Source organism: Theropithecus gelada, chromosome 13 (assembly GCF_003255815.1).
Source record: "Theropithecus gelada isolate Dixy chromosome 13, Tgel_1.0, whole genome shotgun sequence".
NCBI classification, from domain to species: Eukaryota; Metazoa; Chordata; class Mammalia; order Primates; family Cercopithecidae; genus Theropithecus; species Theropithecus gelada.
In genome coordinates this window covers 22438783-22457538 of record NC_037681.1, presented here as the reverse complement: position 1 = coordinate 22457538, position 18756 = coordinate 22438783, and the positions used below count along the sequence as shown (strand labels likewise).

At 45.6% G+C, this 18756-nt stretch overlaps 1 protein-coding gene across 10 annotated transcripts in view; it reads left to right on the top strand.

Moving 5' to 3' along the window:
* Positions 1–18756, top strand: part of MYT1L (myelin transcription factor 1 like) — a 526890-nt gene that overhangs the window by 336434 nt on the left and 171700 nt on the right. For all 10 annotated transcript variants that reach the window (XM_025354739.1, XM_025354742.1, XM_025354744.1 and 7 more), the window contains 3 exons: positions 3642–3696; positions 3869–3902; positions 4193–4255. In XM_025354739.1, coding sequence (XP_025210524.1) covers positions 3642–3696; positions 3869–3902; positions 4193–4255 — 152 coding nt within the window. The remainder of the gene's footprint in view (positions 1–3641; positions 3697–3868; positions 3903–4192; positions 4256–18756) is intronic.

Below are 18756 nucleotides of genomic sequence, written 5' to 3'. Positions count from 1 at the left end.
GTTTTTGCCCATTCAGTATGATATTGGCTGTGGGTTTGTCATAAATAGCTCTTATTGTTTTGAGATACGTCACATCAACACCTAGTTTATTGAGAACTTTTAGCATGAAGTGCTGTTGAATTTTGTCAAAGGCCTTTTCTGCATCTGTTGAGATAATCATGTGGTTTTTGTCTTTGGTTCTGTTTATGTGATGGATCATGTTTATTGATTTGAGTATGTGGTGGATAAGCTTTGTAACATGCTGCTGGATTCGGTTTGCCAGTATTTTATTGAGGATTTCACATCGATCTTCATCAGGGATATTGGTCTAAAATTCTCTTTTTTTGTTGTGTCTCTGCCAGGCTGTGGTATCAGGATGATGCTGGCCTCATAAAATGAGTTAGAGAAAAGGATTCCATCTTTGTTATTATTTGGAATAGTTTCGGAAGGAATGGTACCAGCTCCTCTTTGTACCTCTGACATTTGTACCTCTGATTCAGCTGTGAATCTGTCTGGTCCTGGCCTTTTTTTGGTTGGTAGGCTATTAATTATTGCCTCAATTTCAGAGCCTGTTATTGGTCTATTCAGGGATTCAACTTCATCCAGGAGCTGGTTTTTTGAAAAGATCAATAGATAGACTGCTAGCAAGACTAATAAAGAAGAAAAGAGAGAAGAATCAAATAGATGCAATAAAAAATGATAAAGGGGATATCACCACCGATTCCATAGAAATACAAACTACCATCAGAGAATACTATAAATACTTCTATGCAAATAAACTAGAAAATCTAGAAGAAATGGATAAATTCCTGGACACATACACCCTCCCAAGACTAAACCAGAATGAAACATCCAATTAACCTTTAAAATTCAGCCCAAATATCAGTTTCTCCAGGAAATTTCTCTTTCTTCTTCCTAATCCTCGTCCGATGGAATGATGGAATGGAATCCATGGAATCAAATGGAAGCCTCATCCAAGCTTCCACCACAGCCCCTGAAGAATGTTTCTCAACGTGTAGGCCTTCATTAAATGTTTTAATTCAGTTTTGAATTCTTTAAAGAATACGATTTTACCCCATTATCTCTGCATCCCCAGTCCTGTGACAAGGGCGGGGGACCCTGGAAAACGCCTTTTCTCATGGATGTGAATGGCCTGTGACAAGGGCGGGGGACCCCGGGAAACACCGTTTCTCGTGGATGTGAATGGCGTTTTCGCCATCACTTTAGGCTTCTTGACTCTTAGTTCATCTCTGCCTCATGTCACTTTGGCCCTACATCCCTTTGCTAGAATTTTCTGGTGTTTTGAAGTATTTTCATGTTGAATAGCAATTTCAGAGCATCGATGTGTTACTCGGGGTGCTATTTATTTAAATGTCAAATCCACGTAATGTGGCCACAGTCAGAGTTTCATATCCCAGGCATATCTTCAAGTCATAGGAAAGGACAGAAAACCCAAAAGCTGCCTGATGAGCCATTGTGTTGTGTGAATTCTTCCATCAGAAAGCTTTTTAAACCCATTTCTTTCTTTCCCAGACAACTATGTTCCCGAATTGACTGATGATGGGACTAAGCCACAGATGCTGTTGAGGCCACTGCCCAAGCCCTTTCTTCTTAGGCGACTGCTGGTCTCCTCCCAGCTTGCTCCCAGCTGCACTGCCTGCCCCCTCCATGCCCTCTCTCAAGCTGCCACTAACTTGCTTTTTCCTAAAACATATTTGCAACTCGTCCTCCCCATGCTCAGGAAAGGCCAGCAGCTGTCTATTCAGCTGGACCAGCGGGGCCTCCCGGGACATCCCTTCCACCTCTGCACACGGCCCTGGCTCAGGCCTGTTGTGTGCGCCATCCAGTGTTGTCTTTCCAACATTCCACCTCAGGCACCTCCTTGACCTGCAGCATTCCCAGCAAATGGACTCATTCATTCATTCATTCATTCATTCACTCAATAACTGGATATCAAGCCTCTAGATACAAGTCATAGAGACAGTCTCTTTTCCTTCCTTTCACACCTACACAAACAATTCTCATGGATCACAGCTTTCCCCGAGCATCTTTCCTCGGCTTCCACTTTCCATTGGCTCCTCCTTTGCTGAAGTTTTTGTTTTGATGTTAAATCTGGCACATCGTTATATCTGTTCATAGATATAGCCCATTAAGAGATTTTTAAGCTAATTAAATGAGCTTATGTTTGTATTATATGTATGTTTTTATCCCGTGATACCATAATACTTAGCCAAAGTATTCATCAATAAATAGCTGCTGGTTAGTTGATATAAACATTAAATCAGGCACTGTCCATATGGATTTCTGATGCCGTTCGTATTGTATCTGTTGAGTCGTGCCTTGCTAGTGCTGTAGTTTATTTTAGCGGCAGGTCTACCCTGTTCTTTTCTGGAGTGTGCATCGAATAGCGCCACAGGCATCTAATGGGTCGTCTTCACTCAGTTCCAATGTTCTTCCTCTAAACCATGGAGGAAGTGACTGTGGTGTACCCTGTGAGCCGGTGTAGAGGCCATTCAGTGGGGCTCTGGCCAGCTTCTACTGCTTGTCTCTTCTTAACTCCCCGTCGGCTTGAGTAGAGTTCTTCTGCTCTCCAGTTTGCCATGTGCAGACACTTGACGTACTTTGGGAATATTTGCTGAACTAATATACTCACATGTATTTGCCATGCAACAGCATGCTCCTGAGGCTTAGAGGGAGCATAGGCAGACATGTGATTTTTTGGTTCCTACTCCAAAACCTTCTACTCAAATGATCTTGGTTTTAACTCAGGTGGTCTGAATTTTAGTTTTCTTGTGTATTAAATAGGTATAATAAAAATACTTTCCTTACAAAATTGTTGTGAAGATCCCACAAAGTAATATAAAAGCATCTGTAATGTCTCAAGTATAAGATGTGTTAGTTCCTATGAGTGGAAGGTCTAGATGCCTCAAAGGAAACCTAGCAATTGAGATAAATGTGGAGGATAGTTGCATTCCAGGAACTAAACAATATCCTCGTGGTAAAACATGTTCTTCCACTATACCTACAGCCTCTTGTCTTAACCGCTTAATCAGATTAAACCTTTCAGTTACAAGGAGAATCTAAATATTATATACATATAAAATATGCATGTGTATATATAAATATAATGTATATGTTATATATAATGTTTATATAATATTTAGATTCTTATAACTGAAAGGTTTATATATACACACACAAAATATATGTTATATATAAATACATGTTTTATATATACATAAGATATATAAAAATACATATATATAATATATATATTTACCTTCTTGTAAACCTAATGGCTGTTATATTCTTGGTACAAATTACAACTCAGAAGCACACAGATATGCCTCCATCAAATTCTTGAAAAGAGAGTAAATAGATGGTACTTCAAGATTCATCAAAATCTACCCCATTATAGAGGGCAAGGGCCTCCTGACTCAATGTTCCCTACATTGAATCCCTCTGTTTATAATTGTTTGAATAATACATTTAGATTGCCTGACCCCGGTCTTACCCACCCCCTGCCCTTGTAGGGGCTTCCCTCACGGAATGAAACAGGATTAAAGCCTCATCAATAGAATGCCAGGGAGAGCGAGCCACCCCTACAGGGCTGGCCAGCACAGGCCGGATAAGCACATTGACTGCTGCTAATCTATCCCCAGATGGAGGTGGACACCGAGGAGAAGCGGCATCGCACGCGGTCCAAAGGGGTTCGAGGTACGTCCGCGCTTCCCTGCCTCCTGAGGCCAGCTCAGGGTCACCTTCGTCCTGCGGAACCGAGGTCGATTCACTCTGACCCCACTTTCACGCCACCCTTTTGGTAATTTTCTGTGGAAGAGGGGTGCTTGTGATGGATGGTAAATTGTTATCTATTTCCATCTCTCTGCAGTTCCCGTGGAACCAGCCATACAAGAGCTGTTCAGGTTAGTGCCATGTGGGTAAAATGCATCCCCATTCGCAGTTTGGAAAATTCACGCCTTCTAATGGGCACACTGCACTTTTGAGCTCATGGGTGGCCTGCTCACACCCCGCTGCACTGATGAAATTAATTCCCCCAAGACTTGCTCGTAAAAAGCCTCCCCGAATTGCCCCCTCCTTTGGATTGTGTGATTTCTCTCCTCTGTCCGGGCCGCCCTCCTTTCTGCTGCCACGGAAGCTTTCCGTCTCACCCGCCTGCCTGCGGCACCGTGTAATCCGTTCTTTCCTGTTGCAGCTGTCCCACCCCTGGCTGTGACGGCAGTGGTCATGTCAGTGGCAAATATGCAAGACACAGAAGGTAATGCCTGCATTTTTTTTCCACAATGTGCTGCCTAAAGTGACTTATTTGGGGACCTCGTCCTAATGATGAAATGTGTGGGCAGGTGTTGCTGGAAAGCAATACACGTTACGCTTGCTTTCTCTTCTCTCACTGGAACTCAGTCTTTGTCTCTTGAAGGGGTTCTCGGTTAAACATAAGCCGTTCTATCTCGTGGGCAGAATAGGTGACCTTCCTTAGGATGACACAAATTCAGGCCAGCCTTAAACTCATTTCCCATCTGCATCTGTGGTGCTCAGCACATGGCCCCCTGAGAGCCTCCCACTGCTTACCGAGGAGCCCTGTTTCTCCTTCCTCACTTCCTCATTTTGGGAGCGGCAGGATGGTAAACAATGAACGGTCAATTAAAATGTGACCTTCTGACCTCTCTGTAGACTCCATTTCCACCATTTAACGAGGTTCATCCTGGGAAACTAAGCCCATTCTTACATCTGGACGGCTGCAGGGTGAGGTCAGGTCAAGTGAAGGTCAGGGCAGATCAAACTTGCAAGACTTGGGGACTGCAGTGATTACATTTATCTTGTAAATACTGGCATTTCAGGTCTGCGGCAGGGATGGGTGTGGAAAACCTTTAGAAACTAAGGGGGAAGGTGATGATTTTGCTCAAAATGGATCATGACAGAATTATATGTTACATGCCCGTGGCTGACTTTCAGGTACACATCAGTCCTTTAGATGTTTTTCTGGTAAGCGTTTTTTTCCCCATGCTATTCATGAAGACGTGTCTTTCAATAGAAAGGTTTCAATTATGATGAGGTAAAAGAGTTCACAGGCTAAAATATGTTTTTAGCTTTACTTTTACAAATTGGGTTGCAAAGACCAAGGTCATTCCAGCCTCACAAACCCTCCGTGAGCAGACCCAGGTCACAAAACTGATTCTAAAGCAGGTGCATCTGCAGCATATCTGGGAGGCCTCCCCTCACGGCCTTGCATTTCGTTTCCTTGTTAGTGAAACATTATGAGTGACATCAAGCAATTATTTTGATTGTTCTTTAGTAAAATCAAAAGAAAAATTACAAACTACTCCCAAATCCCCATGCTAGCATTTGTGGAGGCAGGAGTGTCTAATGAGCGCCCCTCATTAAACAATTGTCTGACTTCTCTGTTACAAACCAAAGGAATTGTGGGCTATGTTTCAGATAATTTTGCAATTTCAATGATTAAATTTAGTCAATTATATTATGATTGTTATTGTATAAAATAGTAAATTATTGAATTACATAATTGAAATAAGTAAAGAATTATTTTATGAAGAAATATATATGTCAGCACTTAATCTAAAAGTCTAAAACACTGCATTGTTTATGTTTTCAAAAGAAGTTAGTCACCGATGAGAAAAATTCGTTTTCCCCTAATCATCTGTTCATTAGTCAGTAGTTAAACTTTATCACACTTTTACATAAAAATTAAATTTGGCAAAAATAAAACTAGCCAGGCAAGGTGGCGGGCACCTGTAGTCCCAGCTACTCAGCAGGCTGAGGCAGGAGAACCTGGGAGGTGGAGCTTGCAGTGAGCTGAGATCCGGCCACTGCACTCCAGCCTGGGTGACAGAGCGAGACTCTGTCTCAAAAAAAAAAAAAATAAAATAAAATTTGGCTAAAAAGTTTTTAAAAATTTTTTGTTCTAATTTTTATGTGTACATAATAGGTGTATATACTTAGGGGGTATATGAGATATTTTGATACAGGCAAACAATGTGAAGTAATCACATCATGAAAGATGGAATCTTCATCCCCTCCAGCATTTATCCTTTGTGTTACAAACAATTCAAATATCCTCTTTTACTTATTTTTAAATGTACAATTATAAAAAGTTGTAAAGAGGTGTGAGCTACATTTAATTTTATAGCCATCATTTTGCAGGAAAAATCATGATGTTTCCAAATAATTTGAAACATTCCTATCCTTAACCAAGGTGCATTCCACTGCAAAATGAATGGATGTGTCCCATGTAATATGTGTATGGATCTGTTCCTGAGACCTCTTTCCCTGCTTAAGAAATGCTCCCTAGAGTTTGATTTGAAAACAAGTTGGGCTTTGTCTTCTTTCGGAGACTTGCCGCTGACTCATTAGTACAGAAGCGCCTGAGCCATAGAGGAACCATTAGTTGGGATGATAGGGAGGAGTCACGGAAATGCTCCGGCCAGGAGCTCTTTCCAGTAAATTTTTGTTTAATTTTTTAAAAGTCATCATTTTTGCCATGACTCATGTGGTATGTAATTATTAGAACACCAAGTATTTTAATACACGCAGTTATCTAGGAGATCTAATGTGGTAGAGTTGAAAAAGAACTATTTCCCGGTTCCTTGGCCCGATGCTGGCTTTCACTGCATCACTAATAGACCAGGAGCTCTGGACAACTTACGTAAGGTCTACGGCCTTCAGTTTCCTCCATTCTAAAGTAAGAGACTGGCAGACTTTATTATGTAAAACCGGTGCAAAAATGTTGCCTGTAATCCCAGCACTTTGGAAGCCTGAGGCGGGTGGATCACGAGGTCAGGAGATTGAGACCGTCCTAGCTAACACTGTGAAACCCCGTCTCTACTAAAACTAGAAAAAAGTAGCTGGGCGTGGTGGCGGGCGCCTGTAGTCCCAGCTGCTGGGGAGGCTGAGGCAGGAGAATGCCGTGAACCCGGGAGGCGGTGCTTGCAGTGAGCCGAGATCACGCCACTGCACTCCAGCCTGGGCGACACAGTGAGACTCCATCTCAAAAAAAAAAAAAAAGAAAAGAAATGTTGTCACTGTGTGAGCCTTCTATTGAGAGGAATCTCACTGAGCATTTTCTAAGCCTTATTGTTTGATGTCTATGTATTATCACTTTTAATTAAAGGATAAAATTTTAATTTCTTAAACTTAAAAAGTGTCCCTTGATAAATTAGGTAAGACTCATGGATATGTTAACATCTATGACTATTGCTATTTTAAATTTGGAAGTTTTCTGTTATATCTGCCTTTTTTTTTGAGACAGAGTCTCGCTCTGTTGCGCAGGCTGGAGTGTGGCGGCGCCATCTTGGCTCACTGCAACCTCTGTCTGCTGGGGTCCAGCAATTTTCATGCCTCAGCCTCCTGAATAGCTGGGATTACAGTCTCCTGCCACCACACCCAGATAATTTTTTCATTTTTAGTACAGACAAGGTTTCACCACATTGGCCAGGCTGGTCTTGAACTCCTGATTTCTGGTGATCCGCCCACCTCAGCCTTCGAAAGTGCTGGGATTATAGGCGTGAGCCACACCTGGCCCTGGCATTGCTTTTTTACTAGTTTTGAAAGATTTACTGACTACAAAAGCTACCCCTTCCCGACAGCTATTCTTGCCTGTTCCTGCCGGCATACCCTCCGTGAACACAGCAGTGATGCTCACATTTGCTGTCAGGTTCCTGGTGGGAATAGGACATCAGGCTTTTTCCAAATAGGACAAAAGAGTAGAAGCCTCCGTTTTGGTTCTGATGAAATCACATGTCTTTTTTTGGTCTTTTAACAATGAATGTTTCCAATGAATGTGTTTATGTTAAGGCTACAAGTTCATTTTGCTCATACGGGGCATCAGCAATAGCCAAGTAAAAAGCTTGTATTTCAGTACTTCGAGGTGTTGAAGTATTGGAACTTGCCAAAAACAACTTGAGGTAGATGTGGGGCATCAGCAACGTAAAAAATCAGTTTTTCCTTTTTAGGAAAGGAATACCAAGTAATAAAATGGTGCCAGCCATTCAGGGTTTTTTAGTTTAGTTTTTGTTTTGTTTTGAGACAGAGACTCACTCTGTCATTCAGGCTGGAGTACAGTGACACAATCTAAGCTCACTGAAACCTCTGCCTCCCAGGTTCAAGTGATTCTCCTGCCTCAGCCTCCCAAGTAGCTGGGATCACAGGTGTGCGCCCCCATGCCCAGCTAATTTTTGTATTTTTAGCAGAGGTGGGGTTTTACCATGTTGGCCAGGGTGCTCTCGAACTCCTGGCCTCAAGTGATCCACCTCCCTCAGCCTCCCAAAGTGGTGGGATCACAGGCACATGCCACTATGGCTGACTCATTTTTATATTTTTAGTAGAGATGGAGTTTCACCATGTTGGCCAGGATGGTCTCGAACTCTTGACTTGAAGTGATCTGCCCACCTCGGCCTCGAAAATTGCTGGGATTACAGGTGTGAGCCACCACGCCCAGCCTGCCATTTAGTCTTTAAGTTTCAGTGTAGAAGATTTTTAAGGAAATTAAATGTTTCTCACAATTGTAGTTTACAATTACTGCTTTGTAGGACAGATGCTGTGGCAGTTTCTGGGGGCCATGCAGCACCCTCTCTGCCACAGCTGCAGGATCTGATGTGGGTCTCAGAAAGCTGTGGGATCTGGTGGGGGGATCGGGCGGTCTCTGCTTGGTTAGCCCCTCCTCAGTGGTGTGCTGGGTCTCTTTGAAAGCGGCTGGAGTGGATTTTGTGTGTGTGTGTGATGGTTGTATAGTTGTTGGCTTGTACGATATTGAGAATAGAGGAGAATCAACCAGTGCTTAATACCTGGGAAAGAAAATAATTTTAAAAAGGAGTGCATGATTTAAAACTCTGGTTAAAATTTGTTGGTAGCAGTAAGGTTATAATATTTATTTTATTGGATGTTCTACATTAATTTCCAAATCATGTCTTTGAACAAAAGATAATCTCTATAGTTATTTACTGGTGTTAATAGTTTATAAAGAATTTGAAATAACTGATAAGCCTATGTACAAACTACACAGGTAAACCTTAAATCAAAATATAAATTTGAAACATAAGGAAATGATCACCTAATTTTACTGAAAACCCAGGATACATCGGGGGTCTTAATGTGGTGTTACATTTTGTTCTGGGTCTCTTGGCTACCAAGGCACCAACTGAGAAAGGCGAAGGACAGAGTTCCAGGATCTGATAAAAGCAGTCAGCTCCTTAGAGACACAGACACTCTTGGCACCGAAGGAAAAATGTTTCAATGTCCACACGTTGCCCAGCAGGGATCCAAGCTTAGTCAACATTTTTGGACCCTGAGTCATCAGGGACAGGCCTCCTAGGAAGCTAACAAATATGACACATATTTATCTTCAGAAACGTCATTATTGGCCAGACACCTGAATTTGCCTTTTGCTTTTCCCAACTGAGGTTTTTGTGTTACGATATTAGCATATAAATATGACAAAAACACGGTGAATTTTATAAGCAGGGCTAGAAGTAATTCTTACATTGCCAGGGAACGTGCTCACGTGGTCTTTTCTGCGCACGGTCACCTGTTTCTGTGCCCATTGTTAGATGGCTACGCACGTGGCTCAGTCCATTCAGCTGCTCCGAGCACCTCCATGTTCCCCACACCACACTCAGAGGTGGCTGGGGGCACAGGTGCCTCAAACCTGGTGTCCGACCCGCAAGCTCACAAAGCAAACCTCAGTCATCCTAAGTGAGTTTCCCAAGATTTAGTTTCCGTCCCCAAGATCAAGGGAGAGTAATTCCCTGTGTTACAGTCTTCAAATTGTGCAAGCCAGCCTGTGTGGCCTCCAGGCATTTGAAACATGGAAGACAGAAGCTGTCCCAATGTACCATCCGCTATTGTTTTGTGGATAGATGGTAGGAAAACAATGGCCCTACTAAGAACTCACCAACCTTGACACTGGGGAAGCTGCTGCATATTCTTATCCTCACCCTGGCAGCAGTTTGCTGGCTGGGAAGGCCCTGTGGAGATAGGTAGGGTGAATCTGCCCAAAGTGGATGGTTTGAGCAACGCTGCATTGGTGTGGGAGGCCTGGGGAGCTGCACCTGCTGCTACTGAGCTCATCGCTTAATGCGGACACCTGAGCAGGGGAAGCATCGCAGGGCTAGGCCTGGAGGCTCAGCATTTCCTGGTGGCATCCTCACACCAAAGCCTGCTATCTCCTGAAGTGCAGGGACATGTTGAAAGAAACCACACCTTCCTCTCTGTCTGTGTAGGTGATTGTTTAGTGGGACTCAAGTACCTGCTAAAGAGACGTTGTTATTCATCCAGATTATTTCATGAACTGATGCTGGTATTCCAGCTAAAATATCACATGTCAACATATCTGCAATAATCTATTTTTGAACATTTGACTAAGATGAAAAATTCTAGTGCCTTATATTCATCTTTTTTTTTTTTGGCTTTCCATATTGATATAAAATGCTGTTTGTGTTAAAAACAAAGTGCAACTTGGTGGTTAGAATGGAATCTATCTATAGAAACAAAATTTAATCATCAAAATACTGGTCAACTTGCTGTTCTGAAATCCCTTTTCCTAAAATTTCCCAATAAAAATTAAAAATAGGAATAATCAAAATTTGTTAATATTTATTACAGATTAATATTAACTGATTACAGAAATTTGAATTTTAGCCTTCCTTGCGACAATGATACACATGCTAAGACATTTAGAATGAATTGGACACACTTATTTCCAAATGGTGATTTTTGTGTAAGCGCCAACGCACCAGAGAGAGAGAGGAAATTCCTAGGAAGGCCTCATTCTTCACACGTCTGTTTTGTGATCCCTCTGGATTTATTTCTGAAATTTAATGGATTTTATTCCCATTTAGCCTTCACTGGACTGTTTTAATTATTTGTTTGTTGAACTTAGGGTTCCGACCCTGCAATTTAGCGTCAGAGTCTTTGTACACTCAACAAACACCCAAAAGTTAGGTGACGGGTATTGGTAGTACGTTCCAATCCTTCCCAATGTCGGGTACACTGAGTCAGATCATTTCATTTGAAACTTAAAAATTAAAATCTTCAAGTGATAGCTTTTCCTTTTCATTAGAACGTGACTGGGGTCCCTCTGGCTTGTGGCGCACACCCTCACTCAGACTCCCCTCTCCACTCCTCACGCCTCTTGCCTGCCGGTGTGAGTGCCGTGGCACAGCGTGGTGAATAATTGCCTGTCTTCACAGGAGGCTGTTCTGGAGCTAAAGTCGAGGGCTTGCTTCCTGATGTATGCACGCCTCATTTGGAGTCTGCCAACAGCCTAGGGGCTGTATTATTCATGCCTTGACAGAGAGCACTCACTAAAAGCCCTGGAACAGAGCCAGGTGCTGGCTGAGAGATGTGGAGCACTGCAACTTGCAACTGAGAGGAGCATCTATAATCAAAAAATAAATAAAAAAAGAAGAAACAGAGAGGGAGACGCGAGAAAAATAGGAATTCCTATGCCTCCCCTGTACCGGTTTCACATAGATAGAAATTTCATTTGCATTAAAATAAAATATCCTAAAAATAATTGCATTTTTTTTCTAACCACGCTTGAAAGTTTAACACAATTTTCCACATTTAATTGCAAAGCTGATTTTAATTAGTGAGGCCCTGCATGTGAAAAATGAAGATCCACTTGGGTGCGTGGAATACATTGCAGTGTCTGCTGAATGCTCTAATTAACGTGCGGCTGCTGTACAACGGGGTGCACTGTGGGATGTTTATGAAAAATTCTGTGCACGCAGCCTCCAAACCAGGCTATCTGCTTTACTCTATGAATCCGTGAGAATGAATAGCTCTCCTTCGTTCTTTATGAGACATCATTGTGTACGCCTCACACCGCCCCCCGCCCCGACTTAAGCTTTATGCACGCCCGTCCTTTTACTGTTCGTCACTGATATCATAAATCAGAAGGTAGGGCATGCATATCTTAACATTAGTTTGATAACATGGCACAGTTGCACATGGAGCAAAGATTTTAAGATCTAAGGGCTTACTTGGGTAAAGAAGAGAATCAAACAGGTGACGTTCAGGCTTGCCATTGCTCAGAGACCTGAGTACCCACAAGATTTGCAGGCACAAAATTCAGGCCTCCTCTTCTGGTTTTTGTTTCGTTTTGTTTTGTTTTTTGAGACGGAGTCTTGCTCTGTCGCCCAGGCTGGAGTGCAGTGGCGTGATCTCAGCTCACTGCAACCTCCGCCTCCCAGATTCAAACGATTCTCCTGCCTCAGCCTCCCAAGTAGCTGGGACTACAGGTGCCCGCCACCACACCCGGCTAATTTTTGTGTTTCTAGTAGAGACAGGGTTTCACCATGTTGGCCAGGTTGGTCTCAAACTCGTGACCTCAGGTGATCCGCCTGCCTCAGCCTCCCAAGGTGCTGGGATTACAGGCATGAGCCACCGCACCCGGCCCAAAGCCGCCTCTTTTCGATGGTGGTTGCAGTCCAGCTTTATTGTTGCATTAAGTCCTCTGTGTACAGAATGAACACCTGGTCATCATCCTAAAGAAAGTAGTTTGCCTGGTGCCTGCCTACAGTGCGTCAGCCCCAGGAGACACACCTCTGGGGCATGGCCTGTGTTGTATTGTGAATGCAACATGATTAATTCGGTGGATTTAATACATGCAAAGCATGTAATGCATCTTAGAGCATGATTTTATTTATTTTAATTTTTTTAAAGGGACAGAGTCTCACCCTGTCCCCCAGGCTGGAGTGCAGTGGCCTGATCAGAGCTCACTGCAGCCTAGAACTCCTGGGTTCAAGTGACCCTCCCACCTCAGCCTCTCAGAGTGCTGGGCTTACAGCGTATTTTTGATGTTTGGTAAAAGGAGATATATTTTTTAAATAATTCCAATTCAAGGAGAAGGCACGAGTTATTTTCAGATAACGCACTGAAAACAATAAGTATGCTGATGGGCAATCTGTAATGTGTATGACCTGTATTGGTCAAGCCTAGATTTCACAATGATAATCTTGTTCTGATTTCTTGAACTAATAATTAAAAATATATACAATTTGGGCACTTACAAACATCAACAGAATACACAGCAGAAATTCACATGCAGTACAGCTGTTATCTGAGGTTTACCCACCAAAACACCACAGTTCAGTTCTCACCATCCTCATCCATGTGGGGGTTCTAGAAAATGCAGGGCAGACACTATGGAGATCTTGAAGTGTGGAGAGGAGTCCTGATGTGACAGTGGTCCAGCTGTGCAACTCCCAGCAGCCACAGAGCACAACCACCGAGCCCCCGGGAACCCTGAGCCAGCCCTTCACCCTGTGTGCCTGGAGCCTCTGCCGACCACAGGATGTCCCTCTCATGGATACCATGAGTTCCTTGGTGGAGATCTCTGTCCAGTACACTCAGGGGTGTGCGCCCCACTCGTTAGAGAAGCAAGGATGGCTGGCGAGATGGGGGCCGGGGCTGAAAGTGTGGGAGTCCTCTCACCACACCCGTCTAAGCTGGCTCAGAAGACTATCCTGGGTACAGTGAGGGCCAGAATCTGCACTCACGGGGAATACTTCTGGAGTAGCCAGGTTCATGAGCATTGCTGGGACCCGGCTCTTCAAGTCCCTGTCTGGGGCTGTCCTCCTGCTCTTATTACCAGTGTCACTCACAGGCACAGCTTGAGGAGAGCGGGCAGTAATCATGAAGACGCTGCTGAGGTCCAGCTCTGGGAAGTGGATGTTTCTTCTGTCCGCTCTGACCTGCCCCAGTGAGAACAGTGTTTTCAGGGTTAGACCCCAAAATAGGACTGAAATGCCAATTTCCATATTCTCTTCCTGCCAAAATTAGTAAAGATTTAGAGGAAACAAACAATCCCTTGGTCATAAGATTGCTTCAATAAGGTACTGGTGTTTTCATCTGAAAGACTCTGTGTGACTTAGAATGCTGCGGGCTGCAGTACCTGGAAACCCACCTCAAACTGGTCTAAACACCGAATCATTATCTTACCTGAACTGGGCGTTGAGAGGAAGTGCTGAGGATGACTTAACTCAGGCCTTCCGCTGCATCCTCCTACACCTCCTACCATGTTCACCTCTGTCATGGGAGAAGGCTGTGGCCACTCCTGGCCGGACAGCTGCCCCCAGTGTCCAGAGAGAGCTTCGGGAAGGCTTTCTTAGAAGCTCCCTGAAGAAAAGAGGATTCACAGAGATACCAACAACCAGCGTCCCACAGCCATTCCTGAATGCCACTGACAAGCAAGTCGGACATCCTCAGAACCCTTAAGCCTCCTCCAGAGTGCGAGGCGGGGTCGCCTTCCCAGAGCCAGGGTTCCCCAAGGGGAGTTCCCTGATCCAGAACATCACCGTCACCTGTGACCAGTGAAGTGAGAAGCTAAGGCTGGGACTGGCAACCTGGGTTTTAGCTGTCCCTCCAGAGGGATGATTCTGATGCTCCCTGAGTTTGAGAATCACAGCCAACAAACAGGCCCAGACTCCTAATGAAACAGCGTGTTTAGATAATGGGAACAGGAGGAATTCATTCTGGGTGAGCAACTCACACACAGAGCCGATGGCACAGACAAATCTGAAGACCAGCATGCATTCTGCCTGCAGCTCACAGACCTGGGGTCCACATAACAGTGGTGGGGCATTCCCACAGCTCCTCCCGCTCACCCGCATGCCCCGCGGGGGCCCAGCATCGCTGTAGTCCTGCTTCCAGTGCCTTCGCAGGGTGGGAAAAACAAAACCAGTGGTGCTGGGGGGTGATTTCTAATCAGGGACTTCCGTTTCACTTCTGCTCATACCGTGGATTGATGTAGCTGGCAAGCAAGGCAGTATTTAAGAACAGTGCAGCAGACTGTTTTCTGAGAAAGGAAGGGACAGCCGCTTTGGAGTGGGGTCAGGACCGTGGGGCAGCAGCTTCTCTGGACTCAGCCTGGCCTGCTCTGGGGTGCCCCAGAAGCACCTTGGGAGCCAGGCCTCTGTTGCACACGCAGGAGGGGCCCAGAGCTGCCCCCCGCCCACCTGCCATCCACATGTCTTCAGTGGACAGGATGGGGTCTGAGAGAGCAAGGCACTGTGGCCGCCTGGCTGTGTGTGCCCTGCAGCCTCTGCCTACAGAGAGCCCAGTGAGGAGCCAACCACAAAGGCATCTCAGCTGGAAGGGAATCTGGATGCAACCCAGAGTCTCTGTAGGATCCTAGGGCCCCCTTTGGCCCTTATTCAAAAAGGACTGCCTGGGGGCCCGGCAGGCTCTCCATGAGCCTTCCCAAGCCTCTGGATGCATTCTTAAGATAAACGCATCCTCTGTCTCCTGCTGAGGGAAGCTGAGCTCCCCCTACATAATACAACAGATTTTAAAAGATCCGTTCCTTGTAATTCGGTAGCCACTCTACAGGGCCGTGAAAATTATCTAATGCGCTACTTGACATCACCAGACACACGCTTCCTATACAAGTGGATGCATTTCCTGAAACTCTAGGGAGGAGAGGAGGGGGAAAATGAACATCTTGGAAGAAATTTTATTCATAAATAATGCATAGCGATTCGGCGATGCCTGGATCACCTTGTTATTCCCTTGACCAATCCTGCAGCTTCTCATGCTTCTGAATAAAGTGCGGGTGTTCTCTGGGGAGCCAGGGAAGCGGGCACGCAGAGAGGGCAGAGGGTAGTGAATCCTAATGGCTGCATTTATCGTCAGGAAGGCTGGGGAGTCCAGAGCTTTAGTCCAACCTCAACGGGGATAAGGTCTGAGGAGCAGAGAGTGCGGCACCGCTGGAGGGGCTCAGCTGCGGGCCCTGGGGCTGGGCTTCCCTGAGCACCCTGGACACAGCCTCCTTGCCACTCCTTGTCAGGTGGGTGGAGTTGACTGTGTCCAGGAATGCAGATTGTGGGCCTCTCCTCTCTTTTCTGCCCCCTCTTCCCCTCCTGGGGTGCAGGGAGCAGTGCAGAGGCCTGAGGAAACTCCTCTCCTCCCAGGCTCCCTGGGGACACACAGCCAGCAGGACGCTTTGTAGAAGTGGAGTGTAGGCTCCTGCCCTCCCCCACAGGAAGCCCTTCTGCTGCCTCCTAATCCTGGTAATAACAACAGTGACATTCCAGAAGGGCTCGCTGTTCCCAGGCAGGGCCCGGGGCCTTCTGCCTCGCTGCACCCCGTCTCTCCTGCTGCAGCAAAACAACCCCCCTTTGACCACAGGCCCCCCACCCTGTCCTCTTCCACCCAGGAATGACCTTTATTACCCTCCTTTGACCACAGACCCCCCACCCTGTCCTCTTCCACCCAGGAATGACCTTTATTACCCCCCTTTGACCACAGGCCCCCCACCCTGTCCTCTTCCACCTTGGAATGACCTTTTCTTCCTCCAGCTCCAGTCAGGCCCAGGGTCCCTGCTGCAGCTGCGCAGAAAGCACTCATCGCATTATTAGAATAAGGTGCACCTGCTTTGAGTGACTAATGAACTGAACTTTCCCTGAGGCTAGTATGGTTTTGGCAGAGAAGCTTCTTAAATTAACCCAAATTGATTTCTAATAAAGGAGGAAAGGGGGAGGATGTGAAAGCCTGGCAAAGGAGATTCTGGGGCTGAACCAGTGAGTCAGGGCCCTTTAGCACACGTTCACCCCGGGCCGCCTCCCAGAGGGTGCATCTGGGTGCATCCCCAAATGTAGGGAACCCTGAAGGCCAGACAGGCCAGGTGGGCACTGCCCTGGGGACGCAACCCCACTCACAGCACAGGCCTCACAGGGAAGAGGGCACCAACCATGGGGCTTTCCAGTATTTGAAACATGTTAGAACCTGAAAAGCTAAAAAGAGTTTGCTTCTTAAATGTTCTTCACTGATTCTCCCCGAGGGTATTACTGGCAATAGAAACCAAAAGAAATACATTGGCTCAAGGACTGCTGAGGATTAAAGCGAGGACTAAAAAGGAAATGATGAAAGAACTCATAATGCAAGTGACACAAATGACAGCCTGTTATTAGTGTCTGTTCTGTCACAATTCATCCAGGTAACCAAAAGCCACTCGTACCCCCAAAACCATAGAAATAAAATTAATTTTAAAAAGAAAGTCCAGGCGTGGTGGCTCATGCCTGTAATCCCAGCATTTTGGGAGGCCAAGGCGGGCGGATTGTCTGAGGTCAGGAGTTCGAGACCAGCCTGGCCAACATGGTGAAACCCCGTCTCTACTAAAAATACAAAAATTAGCCAGGCGTAGTGGTGAGCGCCTGTAATCCCAGCTACTCAGGAGGCTGAGGCACGAGAATTGCTTGAACCTGGGAGGTGGAGGTTGCAGTGAGCTGAGATTCCCCCCCACTGCACCCAGCCTGGGTGACAGAGCAAGACTTAGTCTCGGAAAAAAAAAAGGGGGAAAGAAAAAAAAGTTACTGGTGGTCATTGCTTCCCAATATCAACACATCCAGCTAAAAAGTGAGAAAAAAATATATATCTATTGTTTCAGAGTCACAGTGTGCCATTCATCCAGGGCATTGGAAACTGCTGCTAGATTTTTCCTCTGATTTTTTAAGACAGTTTTGCTCTTCTTTTCTGAATTAGTCTCATATAATCGATGTAAATTTTTTTGTATTTTGTATTCTTTTTTTTTCACTTAACATTATAACATGAGCTTATTTCCAAATAGCCATTAAATGTTTTAGTTTTAATTTTCATGGCTGGCTTTCATCCTGTGGCTGTAATGTTATTTATGCATTTCTTTTATTGTTCAAATGTATTTAGTTTTCATAAAACGTCTCCATATTCCACATAAAGTGGGAAAAGTATCTTTGCAGACAATGTCTGTGTCTTTGTGCTTCTTCCCCAGGATGAATAACCAGGAGGAGAATTGCTGGGGTGAGGGAGGGGAGGGCACGGAGGGTTCCCTTTCCAGCAGAGCCTCTCCGGGAAGATCAGACCTGTTTACACCCCACCAGCAGAATCAGGGGATGTCCCTGTTGTCCTACTACAGAACATAGGGAATATAATGATTTTCAAATTGCTGCCTTCTTATTCAAACACAGAATTGTTTTTAAAAGGATCATTTTTAAAGGAGTGATCATTATATTTAACAATGCCTTTGCTAGAAAATTCTGGAAGAAAGAGTGGTGAGCGATGCCCGTTTCTTCCTGCGAGTGATCTCGTTCACTCAGCGTCAGAGGAGCGCCCAGGCTCATCCTGGGAGTGGTGTGTGCCGTAGCTGAATAAAGGAATAGGCCACCAGGCAGAGGTGATGCTTCCTGCCAGGCAGAAAGTAGAAAGTACTAATCTCGTGCCCCTCGAGGGGTGTCAGGGCCTCTTGTTCCCAGCACAGGAGCCTGCAAGGGGAGCTGAGTGGCCAGACCCCAGAGCCAGCAGGCAGAGCCGCAGTGCAGGCCCCAGGGCGTCATGAAGCAGGCAGTCCTGGTGCCCTGGCGGGGCCACCCGGCACGTAGCTGTCTCACACGGGGGCTTGGCAGCCTCGGGTCTGTGAGCAGTTGCCCTGCATGCCGGGCAAAGCCTTTCCTTGAGTGCCTTGTCTGCTGCCCAGACAGGGCCACTGAAAAGCAGCAGCAAGCTCTGGGCATTTGTGTGTCCCACCGGCCAGCTCTCCTGAATCCTGAATCAGCCCGTGGTGCCCACATGCATTCGTGAGGCCTCGAATTTAAGGTCGGGATGATGGGGGAGCCTTCATCTGCCCAGTCACCAGCTATGATGCTGAAAAGAGGGATGGCCTACTCTCTTCTCTGGCTTCCCACATGTGAAAAAGGGACACTCCAGGGCGGGGGCGATGGGACCCCTCTGTGCCCAGCCTCCCCCATCCCCGATAAACTCCAGGTCCTTCCA